This window comes from Synchiropus splendidus, chromosome 11 (assembly GCF_027744825.2).
Source record: "Synchiropus splendidus isolate RoL2022-P1 chromosome 11, RoL_Sspl_1.0, whole genome shotgun sequence".
Lineage (NCBI taxonomy): Eukaryota > Metazoa > Chordata > Actinopteri > Syngnathiformes > Callionymidae > Synchiropus > Synchiropus splendidus.
This window is the reverse complement of record NC_071344.1, coordinates 6,647,780-6,663,330: the sequence shown is the minus strand read 5'-3', so window position 1 is coordinate 6,663,330 and position 15,551 is coordinate 6,647,780. Positions and strand designations below refer to the sequence as shown.

At 43.0% G+C, this 15,551-nt stretch overlaps 1 protein-coding gene across 7 annotated transcripts; it reads left to right on the top strand.

Annotated features, from left to right (window-relative positions):
• The first annotated feature begins 78 nt into the window (after window positions 1–78).
• yif1a (Yip1 interacting factor homolog A (S. cerevisiae)) lies at window positions 79–15,252 on the top strand. Of its 7 annotated transcripts, XM_053879856.1 has the most exons (10): window positions 2,079–2,172; window positions 2,416–2,468; window positions 3,969–4,213; window positions 5,535–5,639; window positions 6,845–6,923; window positions 6,991–7,048; window positions 7,129–7,284; window positions 7,507–7,600; window positions 8,223–8,377; window positions 11,130–11,271. In XM_053879856.1, exons 2-10 carry the CDS (start codon window positions 2,438–2,440, stop codon window positions 11,131–11,133), a joined length of 927 nt encoding a protein of 308 aa, XP_053735831.1. In that variant the 5' UTR covers window positions 2,079–2,172; window positions 2,416–2,437; the 3' UTR covers window positions 11,134–11,271. The 7 variants fall into 7 exon arrangements, with proteins under 7 accessions (XP_053735830.1, XP_053735831.1, XP_053735832.1 ...); XM_053879855.1 differs by lacking the exons at window positions 2,079–2,172; window positions 11,130–11,271 and adding an exon at window positions 79–98 and having other exon boundaries at window positions 8,223–8,798; XM_053879857.1 differs by lacking the exon at window positions 8,223–8,377 and having other exon boundaries at window positions 11,130–11,306.
• The last annotated feature ends 299 nt before the right edge of the window (window positions 15,253–15,551 follow it).

The following is a 15,551-nucleotide window of genomic DNA, read 5'->3' as shown; positions in this document are numbered from 1 at the left end:
CACGACTTGGAGTCACATGACGTGACGTCATTTACCAAATTTGGTGAGAGTTTCCTCTCGCCGCGGGATTCCACTGACAGAAAGTTTCAGAAGCGCAGGTACATTAACGGTTTGTTTTTTTTAAAAACCAAGGAATGTTTTATTGTCGAATGTTCTGGTTAGTTTTGGACTTGTTTTTTCCGGCAGTTTAGAATTTAAAAATACATTTGAAATGCATGGAACGATGAGGTAGACTGTAGATAAATATGATTAAATATGATGAATCTGACATATACGAGTATGAAACATAGTTAAAGTTTAATTCCAATCGTTAATAACTGTTATTGTAAGTTCCATGGAGCAAAAGTACAGATTGCGGGTACAGTTTCGAAATGTGTGTTTATATGACACAGGAGTGATGACTGAAAAGTCTATGGCTCGCGGGGTATTCTTCAACCTCCCACGCCTCATGCCCACCCCTAGACACACCTTCAATAGTCATCTTCATATATTTGAATATTAGTACCAAACCTGATGTCTAAGATCAGTCAACAGCCATATCTCTTGAATAATTATTTGTTTCTCAGGGTTATAACCAGGAGTTCAAATTGTGTCAAGAAGCAAGCAATAATAATTATTAGTACTGGTATTATAGTAATATGTTGTTGTTGTAGTTGTTGTTTATTTCAACCCTATATGAATGTATGAACCTAAAAAGGTGTGATGTGTGACAAAAGGGTGTCGGCAAGGATGAAAGGGAAAGTGTCCAAAAGGGTGGTGAGGCCAGCAATGTTGTATGGTTTGGAAACAGTGGCACTGAGGAAAAGACAGGAGGCAGAGCTGGAGGAAGCAGAGATGAAGATGCTGAGCTTCTCTCTGAGAGTGAGCAGGATGGATAGGATCAGAAGGACGACACATGTGGTCAGGTGTTTAGGAGACAAAGTCAGAGAGGCTAGATGGAGATGGTTTGGACATGTACAGAGGAGAGAGAGAGAAGATGTTGAGGAGATGAGTCACTCTGTTGCCACAAAGCTACTGAATTATTTCACCATCCAGTTCAATGACAGTGTCCTGCTTGCAAGCACAATATGGTCACCTAATAATGATTTGAAAAAAATGCATGGTGTAGTTTCAGTAAGCTTACGCTGCCACAACAGCTGCTGACCTTGCAGTCCCCGGGGACAGAGTTCCTGGAATTGGGTGATTTCTTCTCAGTCTCTGCGTCTCATGTTTCTGCTAATACTTGTCCTGGGAAACAGATTAGACAGTTCCTTACGGAGCAATCTCAAAACTGAAAGCAAATACAACATTTGCTGACGGCAAGCACCTGCGTAGGTACATCAATTCATATCCCTATTAAAGTTTTAATTGATGAGCCCGTAGCCGCTCATCTGGGCTTCATGTGTCAAGTTACACCTCTGCTCATAGTAAGGCTCCAGACGGAGCAAGTCATCGGAAAGGGAAACAGGGTAAAAGTCAAAGTATGATGACTATAGCCTAAGGAATTTAATGATGAAAGAGCAATTGCCCTCAATGTGACATGTAAGGACACGTCCATCACCATTATCAGCCTAATTTCTTTTTGTGTTTTTGGCCTTTGTCTTCGCCACAGATTCAGGAAGCATCGATACTCTGGATCAACTTTATTTTCCGGTGTTGTTTAAATCTGAGTTTAATTGTGGCTTCGCTTCTTCGTGGCGGGTAGAAAGGAAGTTCAGATTCCTTTGCGCCTTACTCACCATGAAACCTCCACACTCACATTACTCACACCCACACCCACTCATTCACCCACACACACGTGCCCAAGACCTTTGTAGTGGCAAGACACGTTTTACAGTTCCACTCGAAATGGCGACCTAAAATCCTGTCTTCAAATGACACTCCACATTTTTATTAAAAATAACAATATTTACATTTCCTGGAGTCACCTGAGGTTTTGAAAGGTATCCAAATATAGCCCATGCATTACAATGTCGGTTAAAAATAAGCAAGGCCGACTTTGTATCGGATGTATTTAACCATCATTCTTACGCGTGATCAACATTTCGATCATAAAACGTGGACCTTCACTCGGGACAGGAGACGTTTTCCCTGCCACGCAGGCAGGGTGACGTCACACGGTAGCAGATGGGCGGGGCATGCACCCCATTCTGATAGCCACGTAGCTACTAGCTAGCAGCGTTAGCAGGCTTGGTAAGTGCGCGTCATTATTACAAAAGAGAAATATCATCTTCAGTCGGTGAAAGCTTTGCAATACTAATTTATTATACACCTGTTACTTAGCTGTGTGCTACCTTGTTGTTGTCAACGACGGGTAACGGTTAACACTGCACAAGTTCATCCGCAGGACGGCACTTTTACCTCGAATGCAAATGAGAAATGTTTACTGTCATCCGTACTATTATTTCCTTCATGTGTCTTGGCTTGTTTTTGTAGGCTAACGTCAAAGTAGGTGACAATGGAGCTGCCTCAGCATGGATACAGAGCAAGTAAGTGCCTCAAACGTTCTAATACTTTGCTCATAGTCCAGACTTGTCTTCACAACATGCCACACTTTCTGCTTCCTGATACAGCAGGAGGAAAAGCAGTGGTTGTAACATTCATTAATTCTACATGTTCCCGTAATCCAAAGGAACTACAGGACATGTGATATTGATTGTTGTCAAAGTAAACAAACACGCTTTCATGAAACCAGGTCCTCTCAGACCTCAAGCTTTTTGTATTAAGATAGGTGTAATAAAAGAAAAAAACTCAGCCGTACATCCACATGCAGGGTGTCTTGTATTATTCCTTCGGATCATAGATGGGTACACAGTGTGGAAATTCAGCATCTAAATGAGAATTCTTTGACAAAACTGAAAACTGAAAATGCAGTAACCGAGGCCCAAAACAGAAACACAGAACTATTTTCCCAATTATTTAGTATTAGGAATTTCCGGATAAAGACTCCAGCATTGATACTCTCACCAATACTGCCCTCCTTTGCTGTACTCGTGCGCACGCCATAGATGATGGTTAAGACAGGAAATCAGTGTGTAAAAAGTGATGCAAGTCTGGGCAAATGGTTTAATAAACACTAAGATGTTATTTACTGTAGTTGAGCAACTTGAACATTATGATATGGAGTGGATCTCAAAAGGGACAAGAGGTGATGATCTCTGATATGATCCACTGTTTTGACGTGATTGAGCACTGAGCAGCAGCCAACACTGGCATTAGCAGGGAATCCACATCCAAGTTGTTTCAGTGCTTCAAGTCTTCATTTTTGGACCTTTTTGGCCAAAAAAAGGTCCAAAAATGGACCTTTTTTTGGTCTGTGCGTCTCTCATTATTTGTCATTGCTTTCTTGTTGTGCAAAACATTACAGTCAAGTAAGTACAATGTGGAAAATGCTTGTGATTTAATTCAAACTATCTGGCCTTGAGCAGCACCACAATTACATGACGGCCCAGAGAGCTGAATTATTCCCTTAGTCCGGCTGAGATTAGTTTAGTAAAATGGGAAATGGGAGCGAATTATTATTTTTTTTTTCTGCTCCACAATTTTGAAAGGTTGCAATGTAGCACTGTTGCGCTGATTCTTTAGGTGAACTAGTGTGTACCAAGTCCGATACAGAGATTACAACACCGCCTCGCTGCTCTGTTGCATGTAAACCGCTGCAGTTGGAATTGATAGCTTAATCGAGCCATTGACTTAGTTGGGGTATTCTCTGTTTGAAAACGTGGTCAATGAGATTAACCATTTTTGTTTACACACATTCTATGCCTGAAGCCATTGGCACAATGATCTGAGCCAAGTAAGTTGCTTCAATACTTATTTATCATCGTCTTCCACTTGACTTTAGTCATGCGTGACTTTAAAAACATTGCTGCAGCTGGAGGCTGTTTACTATTATTTCATCATGGTGTTGACATATTCTTGTTTTGTCATTTCATTTTATTACAATCAAAACACCCCTAACTCCCTCTGTCTGTACTCTTTCTTCTTAGCTAAGCCCAGGGCTCGTGCCGCTCCCCCCAGTTCAGATTCTGTTTTGTTTGATGACACCAGCTCTGGGCCACCAGGGATGAACAGCCAGGGATATTACGCTTCTGGGTACAATATGGCAGCACCTTCCAGTGACATGCAAGGTGGAGCTGGTGTCAACAACCTGTTTGCTGACCCGATGGCAAATGCTGCAATGATGTATGGCTCGTCTTTGGCAAACCAAGGGAAGGACATGGTGAACAAAGAGGTGAGTAGCTTTGTTTTTTACTGATTAAATGGAATCTTTCTTTTTTTCAGTCGACCGACTCTCTGGGGAGAGATTGTGAAAACAAAATTACCTGAAAATATGTCTTCCAAGATATCGGAACCTAACAAGCCCTGAAGAAATAGGAAACTCCCCTTGTGTGGATTAGCTCAATGCAAATCATGCTGCAAAACAAATATTTTAAAAACCTTTTTTTAAATGGTGCGTCACAAGAGGAGCTTTTCACGTGGAGTTCATGTAAATGAATGTGAGATCGCAGCTGACATGCCTTTGGTAACTCATCAGTGAAAGTTCAGACTAGTTAGCTGGTTATTTGGTATTGGTAAATATGCATAAATTAGATTAGATAAGATGGTCTTCATTTCAACATTATCATATTTCTGTTGGCGTTCATGGCTGGGAAACAAAACACAGACATGCTCTATATATTTCCAACTTGTAGTGGAGCTGCCACCTCCTTTCTTTCGATGGAAACATGTCTTTGATGATCAGCTACCATTGAGGCCTTCTGTCAACACCATGAATTTTGATCTAGAAATGAAGACCACAGACCTAATTCATCACCCTCATGCAAGTCCTGCATATACAGTAGTAGCAATCACGCAGCCCAAAGTGTTGTCTTGCCTGTTTACTGAGAACAAGCCCCAGTTGAATGCCTACATTTGACATGGTCCTGTATATTAGATTTGGGATCCTTGAGCTTTTCTGTTGCTGTTTCTCAAGTCTTATGGTCACTACCGCTCACTGTCACCAACCAATCTGATAATTGATGTGTTCAGTTGACTTAAGTGAACACGTGAGCACACTCTTAAATTCATTTAACCATAGAAGTTACTTAAAATCATATTAAAGTTGTATTTCCTTTGATGGAATTTTCCTGACGCTGTCTAGTGGCCTCCTCAGCCAATATTTGGGAAAGAAGAAAACTATTGTCATAAATGTACCCATACATGCTTTCATTGTTTCATAAATAGTAAAAGAACATTTTTGCTCTTTATGTTTTTTTAAGCGCTAAATAATAGTGAACGATTTAAAGTGAGGTGAAAAAAGGGGAACAGTCGTTAAATTCCCTGAGGAAAAATGGACAATTGAAACTATTGATTTGAAATGGCACAAGTTAAATTGATGTTGTCGTTCTGGTTCAGCAGCTTTATTACACAGATGCACAAGCAAATTTAAAGGGAGCTCCTGAGGGCAAGGTCAACCTACTTTAAAAATGTCTGACTCATATGTAGACATTAACTTTGCCACTGTCAGGGAGAAACTACATCCTCAGCTGCTTTCCACTCTTGTCTGCTTCCAGATCAGCAGATACGTGTCTGTGAACAAGCTGAAGTACTTCTTTGCTGTCGACACCAGATACGTCATGAAGAAACTCATGATCCTCATGTTCCCGTACACTCACCAGGTAATCAAAGTGGGTCATGATAACATGGCCGACGCTCCTCTCTCCTATCCACAACCTCACTCAGCGGGTTCCTTGTTTGTCAATAAGATAAGGCAGCACTGTAGCGCGTCATTACTTGAGTTATCAACACGGGTTACTGTGAACAATGAAGTCATCGTGTCCCACGCTTTTGGTGCTCAGTCAGTCTAGCATCTGCGTCGAAAACATCTTGTTATTAAACAGTTTAGATTATATTAAAACGTGGAATAACTGACCTTTAGCTTCTTGTAAACAATGAGAGATGATTTGCTCCATTTGTGACTCGGAAATCTACATCTCCTCTTGAAGATAAGATGTGTTCCTGTGTTTTGAATATGTATTCATGGGTGCATTCTGACTTGGGGAAAACATAAACTATGAATAAACTATGTGCTTACTTGCTGATAGTCATTTTAGAGTGAGTTTTTGGTGACCAGTTCAGTCAGGTTAAAGAGATGCTTCTCAGCACTTGGTAGGGATTAATAAGTGCCTAATATGCTGCAAATTCACATATGAATTAGTTGTTTATTTATGATCATATGCCTTGCCTATTATGAAGGCACAAAGATTAAGAGTCTTGGAATAGACTCAGAATTATTAGATCTTTTTATAATCACACAGTAGGGATGGGCAATATGGATAAAAAAAAGTTATCGCGATAAATATAATTTTTTTGCCAAAATATAATTTTGTAATTTTTTTTATAATTAATTTTTTTCTATCATGCGCCGGTGTAGGCTGTCAAACGCCGCTGAGCTGGAAAGCGTGGCGCGGTCTCATCATGTTCATGTGTGCAAGTCCAATGCAGCAAGTGTGTCACGTGTTTATGGAATTTATCGTGAGATGCAGAATTGTCATTGTGGAGATTGCGTTCGGTGGTATATCATGTTCGGTAAGTTGTCGCCCATCCCTAGCACACTGTAACTGATAGGTTAAAAAGCAACTCAGTTAAGCTCCACACAAACCTGCTTGGTTAATAACCCAGCCTGAACGGTGAAGTGAGAGTTTGAGTAAACTTGCTGAGTAAGATGTTGCTCCATTGAACGTTTTACGCTCACTCTTGGAAAGTTGAGCAATCCACTTCCACATAACTGAAGTGCTGCTTCCCCTGGCCTCATTCCGTTTGACCTCTTCTGACGTAATAGTAGAGATGATTCAATGCTGAGGTTCTCATTCTTTCTTTGTAGGACTGGGAGGTGCGGTACCATCGGGACACTCCACTCCCGCCCAGACAGGATGTCAACGCTCCTGATCTTTACATACCAAGTAAGCTGGAGATGAAGAGGAACGCCATAGACATGCCTGTAACCCATGTCTTGATTCCGTCTCACAGCAATGGCTTTCATCACCTACATTCTACTGGCTGGAATGGCCCTGGGGATTCAGAAACGGTGAAACACTCTTTCTTGGGAAACATTCTTTGGATTGTTCTGCAAGTCACTTTTTACATCTGTGACTCCTGTGTGAGAAGGTTCAGCCCAGAGGTGCTGGGACTGTGTGCCAGCACTGCCCTAGTGTGGATCATCATCGAGGTTCTGGTCATGTTGCTGAGCCTGTACCTGCTGACGGTGCACAGTGACCTCTCAACGTTCGACCTTATCGCTTATAGTGGATACAAATATGTCGGGTAATTACTCTGCCACCACTCTTTCTTTCCACTGAACAGTTTTTTGTTGAGTATATTTCCCCGTATTGACCTGAGGGGGAGGCTGCAGATCATTTGTTGATGTCATTCAGTGCTCCTTTAAGAGTTTCAACCAGTTTTGCCAATAACTGAGATGCATGCCTCACAAAGTTTAGTCTCCATTCTAGTTTTGTCTTTGAATATGTGTGTGGCTGTGTCTCCTAGGATGATCTTCACTGTGCTGAGCGGCTTGCTGTTTGGCAGTGATGGATATTTTGTGGCTCTGGCCTGGTCCTCTTGTGCCCTTATGTTTTTTATCGTAAGTACTTACCATCCATTTCCTGGAAGAAGAAATGTCATCTCCGATTGATCTAACAAACGTGGCATTCAGCAGTTGCGCTCCCAAAGCTACGCTAACAGCCCAGACTTGCAAGAATACTGAGAGTCTAATTGGCTGTTCAGATCTCACTGGTGCCTCTGTGGGCTTCCTTAATATCTGTTGCTTCAATGAATTACGAGCTGGAAGACATTGCACTTCTGCCGACTGATATCTGGGAGTCCGACAAACAGGAACCTCGTTTCTCCTTGTGCTGCATTAAACCCTGAATTTTAGCCATGAACTATGTGGACTGACTGAGCGCTGCGCGGTGGGGAGTGTCACCTATGGCAGCAGGGGTTCACACGCTTGAGAGCGCAGCCAACCCTTCCCAGGACCAGCTCCTCTGCCCTTACATGGATGCGCTGTTATAATGATCTTGGCTCAAGATCTTCTCTGTGTGTTACAGTCCAGTCTTGGCGGTGTATTGGTTGAAATGGCCATCTGCTCTTTATAAATATCCAAACGCCGCTTGTGCTTTCCAATAGCAGTTGCTGCCTGAATAAGCGTATGTGATCAATTGTGTTGTCGGTGTTAGTAAGTCTTGACGTCTCACCATCTCCAGGTTCGCTCCCTGAAGATGAAGATCCTCACGTCCCTCTCATCAGACTCCATGTCCACTGGGTCTGGTTCCAAACCGCAGCTACGCCTTTACATCACCGTGGCAACCGCCGTCTTTCAACCAATCATTATATACTGGCTCACGTCTCACTTGGTCAGGTGACCATCAAGCATCCACTCACCTCTCAAGCGAACCCCATGAACAAGTGTGGTTTTTTTGAGTGTCGCTATTTGGTATTTATCATCATGAACCAGAAGAAAAGTATTGTCTGTCGGCCATGATGACATTTCTTAGTTGTTTTTTTTTTCCTGACACTTAATGTCAAAAGGGCTTTCATGGTAATCATAGCCGTGGAGCTATTTTTTATATTAACCCGTGTGTGTTTGTGATGCACAACTCAAACACACAAACACACATCAGTGTTGTGGTCCGCCCGCGTGATGCCCTTTCTTCGTCTCCTCCGCCCCGACTTTTTTGAAATTTGCCTTCTATTTATCTAAAATCCACAAAGCATGATGATGTTTGAATGTTTTGTAAGAAAAAAAAGGAATAAATATGTTCAGCTTTGTGTAATCAGTCCACTGTTGCACTGGTTCCCTGTCGTGTCGCTCTCTCTGCTGCCGGTGTCCAGAAGGTGGGAATTGCTTTCTGCAGTGGCTTGCCTGAAGGCTGTCAGCTGTGTGAATGATTATCTCATGGATCTCCACTGGTGATCTGAATGAGATTCTCCAGATTCACTGGACATCTGTCACTTGTTGTGTCAGAACATGAGCGGAGTCGTTTAGATTTCCCTCAGGCGTAGTGACGCCTCATTGATTATCTGTTGGGTCTTATGTTTCGCATTCATTTTGAGTTATTGACAGCCGGTAAGCTGCACAGCTTCAGAGGAGCACTTGTTCGATCCTTTCAGAGGCACAATGTTGATGGAGTGCTGTGCAGCCCAGGGATTCTGTAGGCCAAGCTGGTGGCTCTGCTAACCAGGGCATTTTAGAGAGAGATCTTACAACGACCATTCTGCTCTGATGCTGATGATTGCAGATATTTGAAGTCGAGAATGCGACAACCTGATAGACATCTTGTGGTGGCTGTCAGGGAAGTCCCTGTCAAGTTGGTTTTACATAGGCTTTTATCAGCGGCCACGTCTGTCTCTCAAATCTCTGCAGTGCCATCTGCTGGCCGCACCGAGCACTAGCACGTGAAGAACCAGACTAATACGCTTTTAAAAACTGTCTTCTCAGACAACCTGACGTCCTCAACTGATGTGACAGCCGACAAGGTCTGGCGATGGGGGAGTGTAGGAGAAGTTCCTCAGACGTCATGACAGTGTTGTGACGCTGTAGTGTGAACGCAAAACAGTCAATTTCACGTGACTGTACCTACTCACTCCCCCATGCCTCACGCAGTTTCTGTCTGGACGTCAAGTCACGTGATATACGCTATCTTCAAAAAGGAAAAGGTGAAATTTATGGAAGGTATAAAAGAAAAATAGCTCATATACAGGCGTTGGACAAAGTAATGGACACCTTAAAGCTAAAAACAAAAAGCGTTAAGGTGTTTCCATTATTTTGTCCAACCCCTGTTGACAAAAAATATAAATGGTTTTGAAAAAAAAAAAATACAAGTTATGAGAAAACACTTGAGTCGTCAGATTACACAAACACGTGAACACGCACATGATTTATTTATCGCCATTTCAACTTTTAAAAAATAATTTTGCCGTCTTTTGAATCGCCCGGTTCTGCTGTAGCATGTGTTGTTCGCGGTCGTTATATGACAATGTGAACCTAATACACTCGTTGTATTTCTTCAAAACTATTTCGAGCTTTTACTTTGACAGTAGCTCGGGAGCGCGCCCCGAGCGCGACTGAGGCTCAGCGTCCTTTCGGTTTCCATGGGAACGGGGGAGCGCAACAGAACCCGGACAGAGGAGACTCTGCGTCTTCTCTGCAGAGTTTGGAAGTATCTCTTGTTATAAATCAATTCCACTCGGACCTTCAGCTCGTGGGCCTGCCGACATTTTATCCTGAGCGCTCCTCGGTGAGTGACATATTTGGAGTTTTTTATCCGATAATCGGGAGTGAGTTACCTGAGAGAGGAGCCGCTCTCTCAGGCTGTCACTGAAACTTTATATTCTTCCGCCATTTGCCGCTGAACTGCTTTGTTTGGCCATGTGGCCTCGCGGACGAACCTTCTTGGCACATAAACACGCGTTTTGCAACTGATCGTAGTTCTTCAGAACTCGGCCCTCCTCAGCACCAGACCCACCCGGATCTGTCGGCACTGGCGGACCCAGTGGGCTTTCTCCAGTGACCTTTGCACTTGTTGCTGGATGCTCAGCGGAGCATAAGACAGGTGGCTAACATTTAACTACAGCCAATGAATAAGTGTTTAAGACTCATGTTTTGTAGTTTGTAGTTGTTGGGGTGTTTTTTAATAAAAGGAAGACTTTTCAGGTGGAATCGCGTAGACTTCCTGATTTATTAATGTTTAAAGTAAAGTTTCTAACACCATGAACCGATAAAACATCTTTTTGACTTCGGTTGCTGCGTATAGCATATTTGTGAAGAACACTGTAATTCTATCAATTTTTTTTCTTGTTTTGGACTTTTCTATATTGGCAATACATTTACAAATGTTTATTTTTTTCTTCCTTTAATCATTTCTGGCATTGGATTCTCTGATACAGTCATTTCCTTTGCTCATATTCAATAGAGGGGAGTTGGGGTGGCGAGGGGTTGTATCCCGGCCCTTGCAGAGCTTTCAATACAAAACAAACAGGAAACTCAGCAGGCGCCGGGGCCACACAGAAATGGCTTCCTCCCTCTTGTTCCTCTGAACTGTCATTTAAATGGGTCCCTGACTGTCCTCCGCGCCCCTCGACTGTTTCTGATGTGCTGTCATGTCTTGCAGGTAACCCTGGATGACTGGTGACCCCTGCGCAGCACAAAGATGGAGAACTGTTTCCAGTCACTGCCGCCCCCTCCCCTCTCTCCGTTCCCCATCTTCGACGCCACCTTTTCTTCGCCAGCACATCTGACCCCTTCAAACAGCCATATCTCCTTCCCTCTCTCCCCTGTCTCCTTTCCATCCTCCCCCTCCTCCTTCTCCCCGGCCACAGGAGAGTCTGCCCAGTCCTTGTCCCCTCTGTCTCTCTGCTCCACCTCTCAGTGTCAGGACGAGCTGAGTCCAACAGATGCCTCAGACCAGGACGACCTCACCTGCCTCAGCTGGCTCCACCAGAGAGGAAACCTGCTTCCAATCCAGCCTCTTCCCAGAGTGAACCCACTGCCTCAGCCCAGACTGTCCCCGGCCGCTCTTTCCCCGGGCTCCAACAAGCCCCCGTACTCCTTCAGCAGTCTGATATTCATGGCCATAGAGGACTCGCCGCACAAGAGACTGCCAGTCAAGGACATCTACGAGTGGATCCTCAACAACTTCCCTTACTACAAAACAGCCTCCGGGGGCTGGAGGAATTCCGTCCGACACAATCTGTCCCTCAGCAAGAGCTTCCGACGCATTCAGAGGGACAAGACTCAGGTGAAGACTCACTTTCACACAGTTTCCACTGGAACCATGGGAGCTGGGGGCAGGTTTTGAAATGTAGCATGGCCAGGAGGTGGCGCTGTAGTGCGTAGGTGGTTGCGTGATAAAGTTTGCTGAAATAAACACAGACCAAATCAGGGGTTTGGTCTTGTATTTGAGACTCGGAGTAGAACTTTCAGAATGTTTCAGTGAAAACCTTTAAATGAAACGTCCAAACATGAGCATGGGAATACACGTAACATCGGAGTGGGATCGTTTCCGACCAACTGGTCGTAAGTCAGATCGGACGTGAGTCGAATGCCATTCAAAATGGCCTACGCGAGCTACAACGATAGCTACGACTGTAGTGGTACATGGCTGTGTGAGAGTGAGATGCTGGGATTCGTGCTGCAGTGCCAGACATTGAATAAAAAAAAAAAGCATCTGCTGGCCGTGGTCGTAAGTACGGGTGAACGTAAGCAGAGCAGGTCCTAAGTCGGATGTTATGTATAGTTTGTGAGTTAAGATGAGAAGCATCGTCTTTTAGAGCCACAGCTTCCCTCACATGTTCAGATGCACCCACGTAGCTGCGTCATGGAGGAAAATGAGTTTCAAAAAAAGCAATGTGGATATTGCGATCTGCATTTCTGACAGCTGTCACTTTGGTTGCAGTCGGTGGGGAAGGGCTCTCTGTGGTGTGTGTGCCCCGAGCACCGCCCCGCGCTGCTGGAGATGCTCCGGAAGACCCACAGTTATCACAGCACCAACAGCAACCTGATCAACAAGCCTGAGCTGTGAGTACGACGCCATGACGGCAGTTGCAGAATACATGTGGCAGAAAAATAAAAACCAAAGTTTCACCTCAAACATCACCATCATTACTCACAAACCTCATGCACTTTCTTGATTTCATTCTTCGTCTCAGGAACATTGTGTCTGAGGGTGAAGCATTACAGTGTGTGGTCCCGTGAAATGAACCTGGATGAGAATAGATTTGTATATTTTATGACGATTCAGAGGCTCATTCTGAGTTCTAAACAGAGTGAGATGTGAGCGGCTGAGCTCTAACTGCGTGTCCATGTTTGCTCAGGTTGGAGGAGGAGAGCTTCGTGCTGCCTGTGGTGTGTGACTCCATGGATATCTCAGGTCGGTGACAGCAAGAGCTTTTTCAATTAGCAAGAGAAAACGATGCTCCGTGTCACGACGGCAGTAGCAGCTCGTCACGACATCTTTATTACCTGCAATCTTTTCTGCCTCCCTGCAGCTTTCCCAGCATGCTGCATTGTTCCTGTGTTTAGGGTCTGTTGTCATGACCACCTTTTATTCCCTCGGCAACGCTCCAACAGTCCCACTCATCTGAGTTCCCTCCTATATAGCCGAGCCTCTGCTGCATGGTGCAGTCGCTCGCTGACTGTTTTGAGGGACTGTTTTATTAAAGCCATATATTATGCACTAAGGCATGTTTCATGTTACCTAACATTTTGTATTTACTTATGATCTATTATTGGACATACATTACATGTGCAAAACCACAAGTTACAAATGTGAACCCATCTTCTCTATGTGTCTTAAGATTTCAAAGGAATAATGTGTAGTATAAACTAGTGGTGCGACTTATGGGATTAATTCATTACAACCAAAAAAACGTGTTTTTAATTTTGAAATTTAATTTAATTTAATGGAACAGTGTGCTCTCCAGACAACAGGGAACCTTTGTCAGTGCAGGAGTTCCTGGTCCACTGATCACACTGATGCACAAGACACGTGGCAGCTAGGCTGAAAACAACAACAACAAACATGGACGAATCCCTGAACAAAAGCAAATAAAAGCATCTGTTTGCTTTTGTTCGGGGAGGTTTTTCGCTACACAATGGTCAGGGTTTCCACTACCCTGAATGTACTTGAAATTCTTATAAAATTGAAATTCTGATTCAAATATTTTCAAGACATTAAAAGAGCTTCAGTTTAAATAAGGTGATATAAAAACTTGAATTTAGCCACCATCGTGATTTATTGTCCTATTGTTAAACTGATGTTTAACTGTATGTATGGGTCCATCATTTGATTCAGTCATATACATAATTCATTCAAATTGAAAAATGTGGCTTATTGTGGCAAATATTCTTATACCATTGAACTGTTATTAATTGAGATTAATTCATCACAAATTCTCTAATTAATTAGATTTTTAAAAAATCGAATCCCACCTCTAGTATAAACAAATTATGTATTTAAGTTAATTTTATTATTATGGTGTTATTATGTTAAAGACACAAAAATCGACCAAACAAAATATACACAGCAAAAATGTTTCCTGCTGTGTTTCATTAATATTCGTTTGAAAAGCAACACAACTTCCATGTGCAAACAGAGGATTTAGCTCACAGTTGAAAGCTGAAGGACAAAAGAACACTCCACAATAACTCACTCAATAACTCTTTGTTTCAGATCCTCTGTCTCAGTCACTGATGCTCTCAGTGCCTGAATCCCAGATCCTGACCTCTGATAACCCCACCTTCGGCGATCATCCTCCTTGTCTCCTGACCCCCGATCACGAAGAGCTGGTCACCATGGAGTCAGTGGAGTACCAGCAGGAGGAGCTCAGCCAGCAGATGGAGAAAGACCCTCTCTCAGACAGTGGCTACATCGAGTTACACTACTACCAGTCGCCCGAGTTCCAGTACCTGGTTCTTCCTGGTGAGACCGAGCTGGACCTGGAGACGGTGGAGATTCTTCAGCTGGATGCTGAAGCCCAAGAGGCTGCTGGATCTTTGTTGGACCTGGCTGGAGGGGTGTACTGACAGCATGGCCCCGTTAAATGGAGCAAATGCCTTACACTAATGCAGGGAACTGTCGCCAGTGCCCTGGGTTTGTTGTGTACTTTAATGACTACTAACTTGTAGATTGGTCCTCCACATCAAATGTATTCAAGCACTTTCACTTTGGATCACACAGTTCGAGGCTGGTGTGTGTCAGCTTCAGGAGGGTGTCGTGTTCATCCGGCGCGGTATTTCATATAGAGGATCTCAGGGGCTATATTTGATGAACAATATCCACAAAACTGTCCACCATCAATAACCTCCACTTTGTGACCGCGGGGTGGCGCTGGTGCTGCGTTTAGCAACAAGAGTGAAACTCCAGCTCTTGATTCAATTCAAGACTCAAAACTGTAAGTAGAGAAGCAGTCAAGGCTTTGTACTACCACAATATTTATAATGGAGGAACGACTGCAAGTTTTGAGCTTCAAGTTTTCGTTCATTAGTTTCATTTGTTTTGTCCACAAACAGACCCAAAATGTTGCGGTCAGATTATTCTGATTCTTGCCCGTATGAAACATATATATTAGGGGCACACAGGAGATATTTACATTTGATAACTAAAAGTAAATCCATCCAGGAATAATTCAAAAGTTATTGATACATGCACAAATATAACAAGCTCACTGCCAATAAAATGTTCATTTCAAGCTTGACGTGGAACCTGAATTTCTGCCAGTGTAAAGTTTGTGCTTAACATTTAGCTATTTAACAATAAACTGTTCTGTTTACGTCGTAAGTTTGTTTATTCTACTCGTTCTTAATGGGGGTATATCAGTGCCATACTGATTTTTTTTTTTCAATTAAATGTATTTTTTTAACATCGAAATATTTTTGGGAATAATTCAGTTCAGTAATGTGTGTATTGAAAAGTTGAATTTGTTTTTATTGAATAATTGAGTTCAATCATTTCTATGTTGAAAGTTAGATTTTTAATTTCAAACTTTTAATATTTTCAAAATGAATGTCTTTTTCTATAAAGAGTTTCATATTA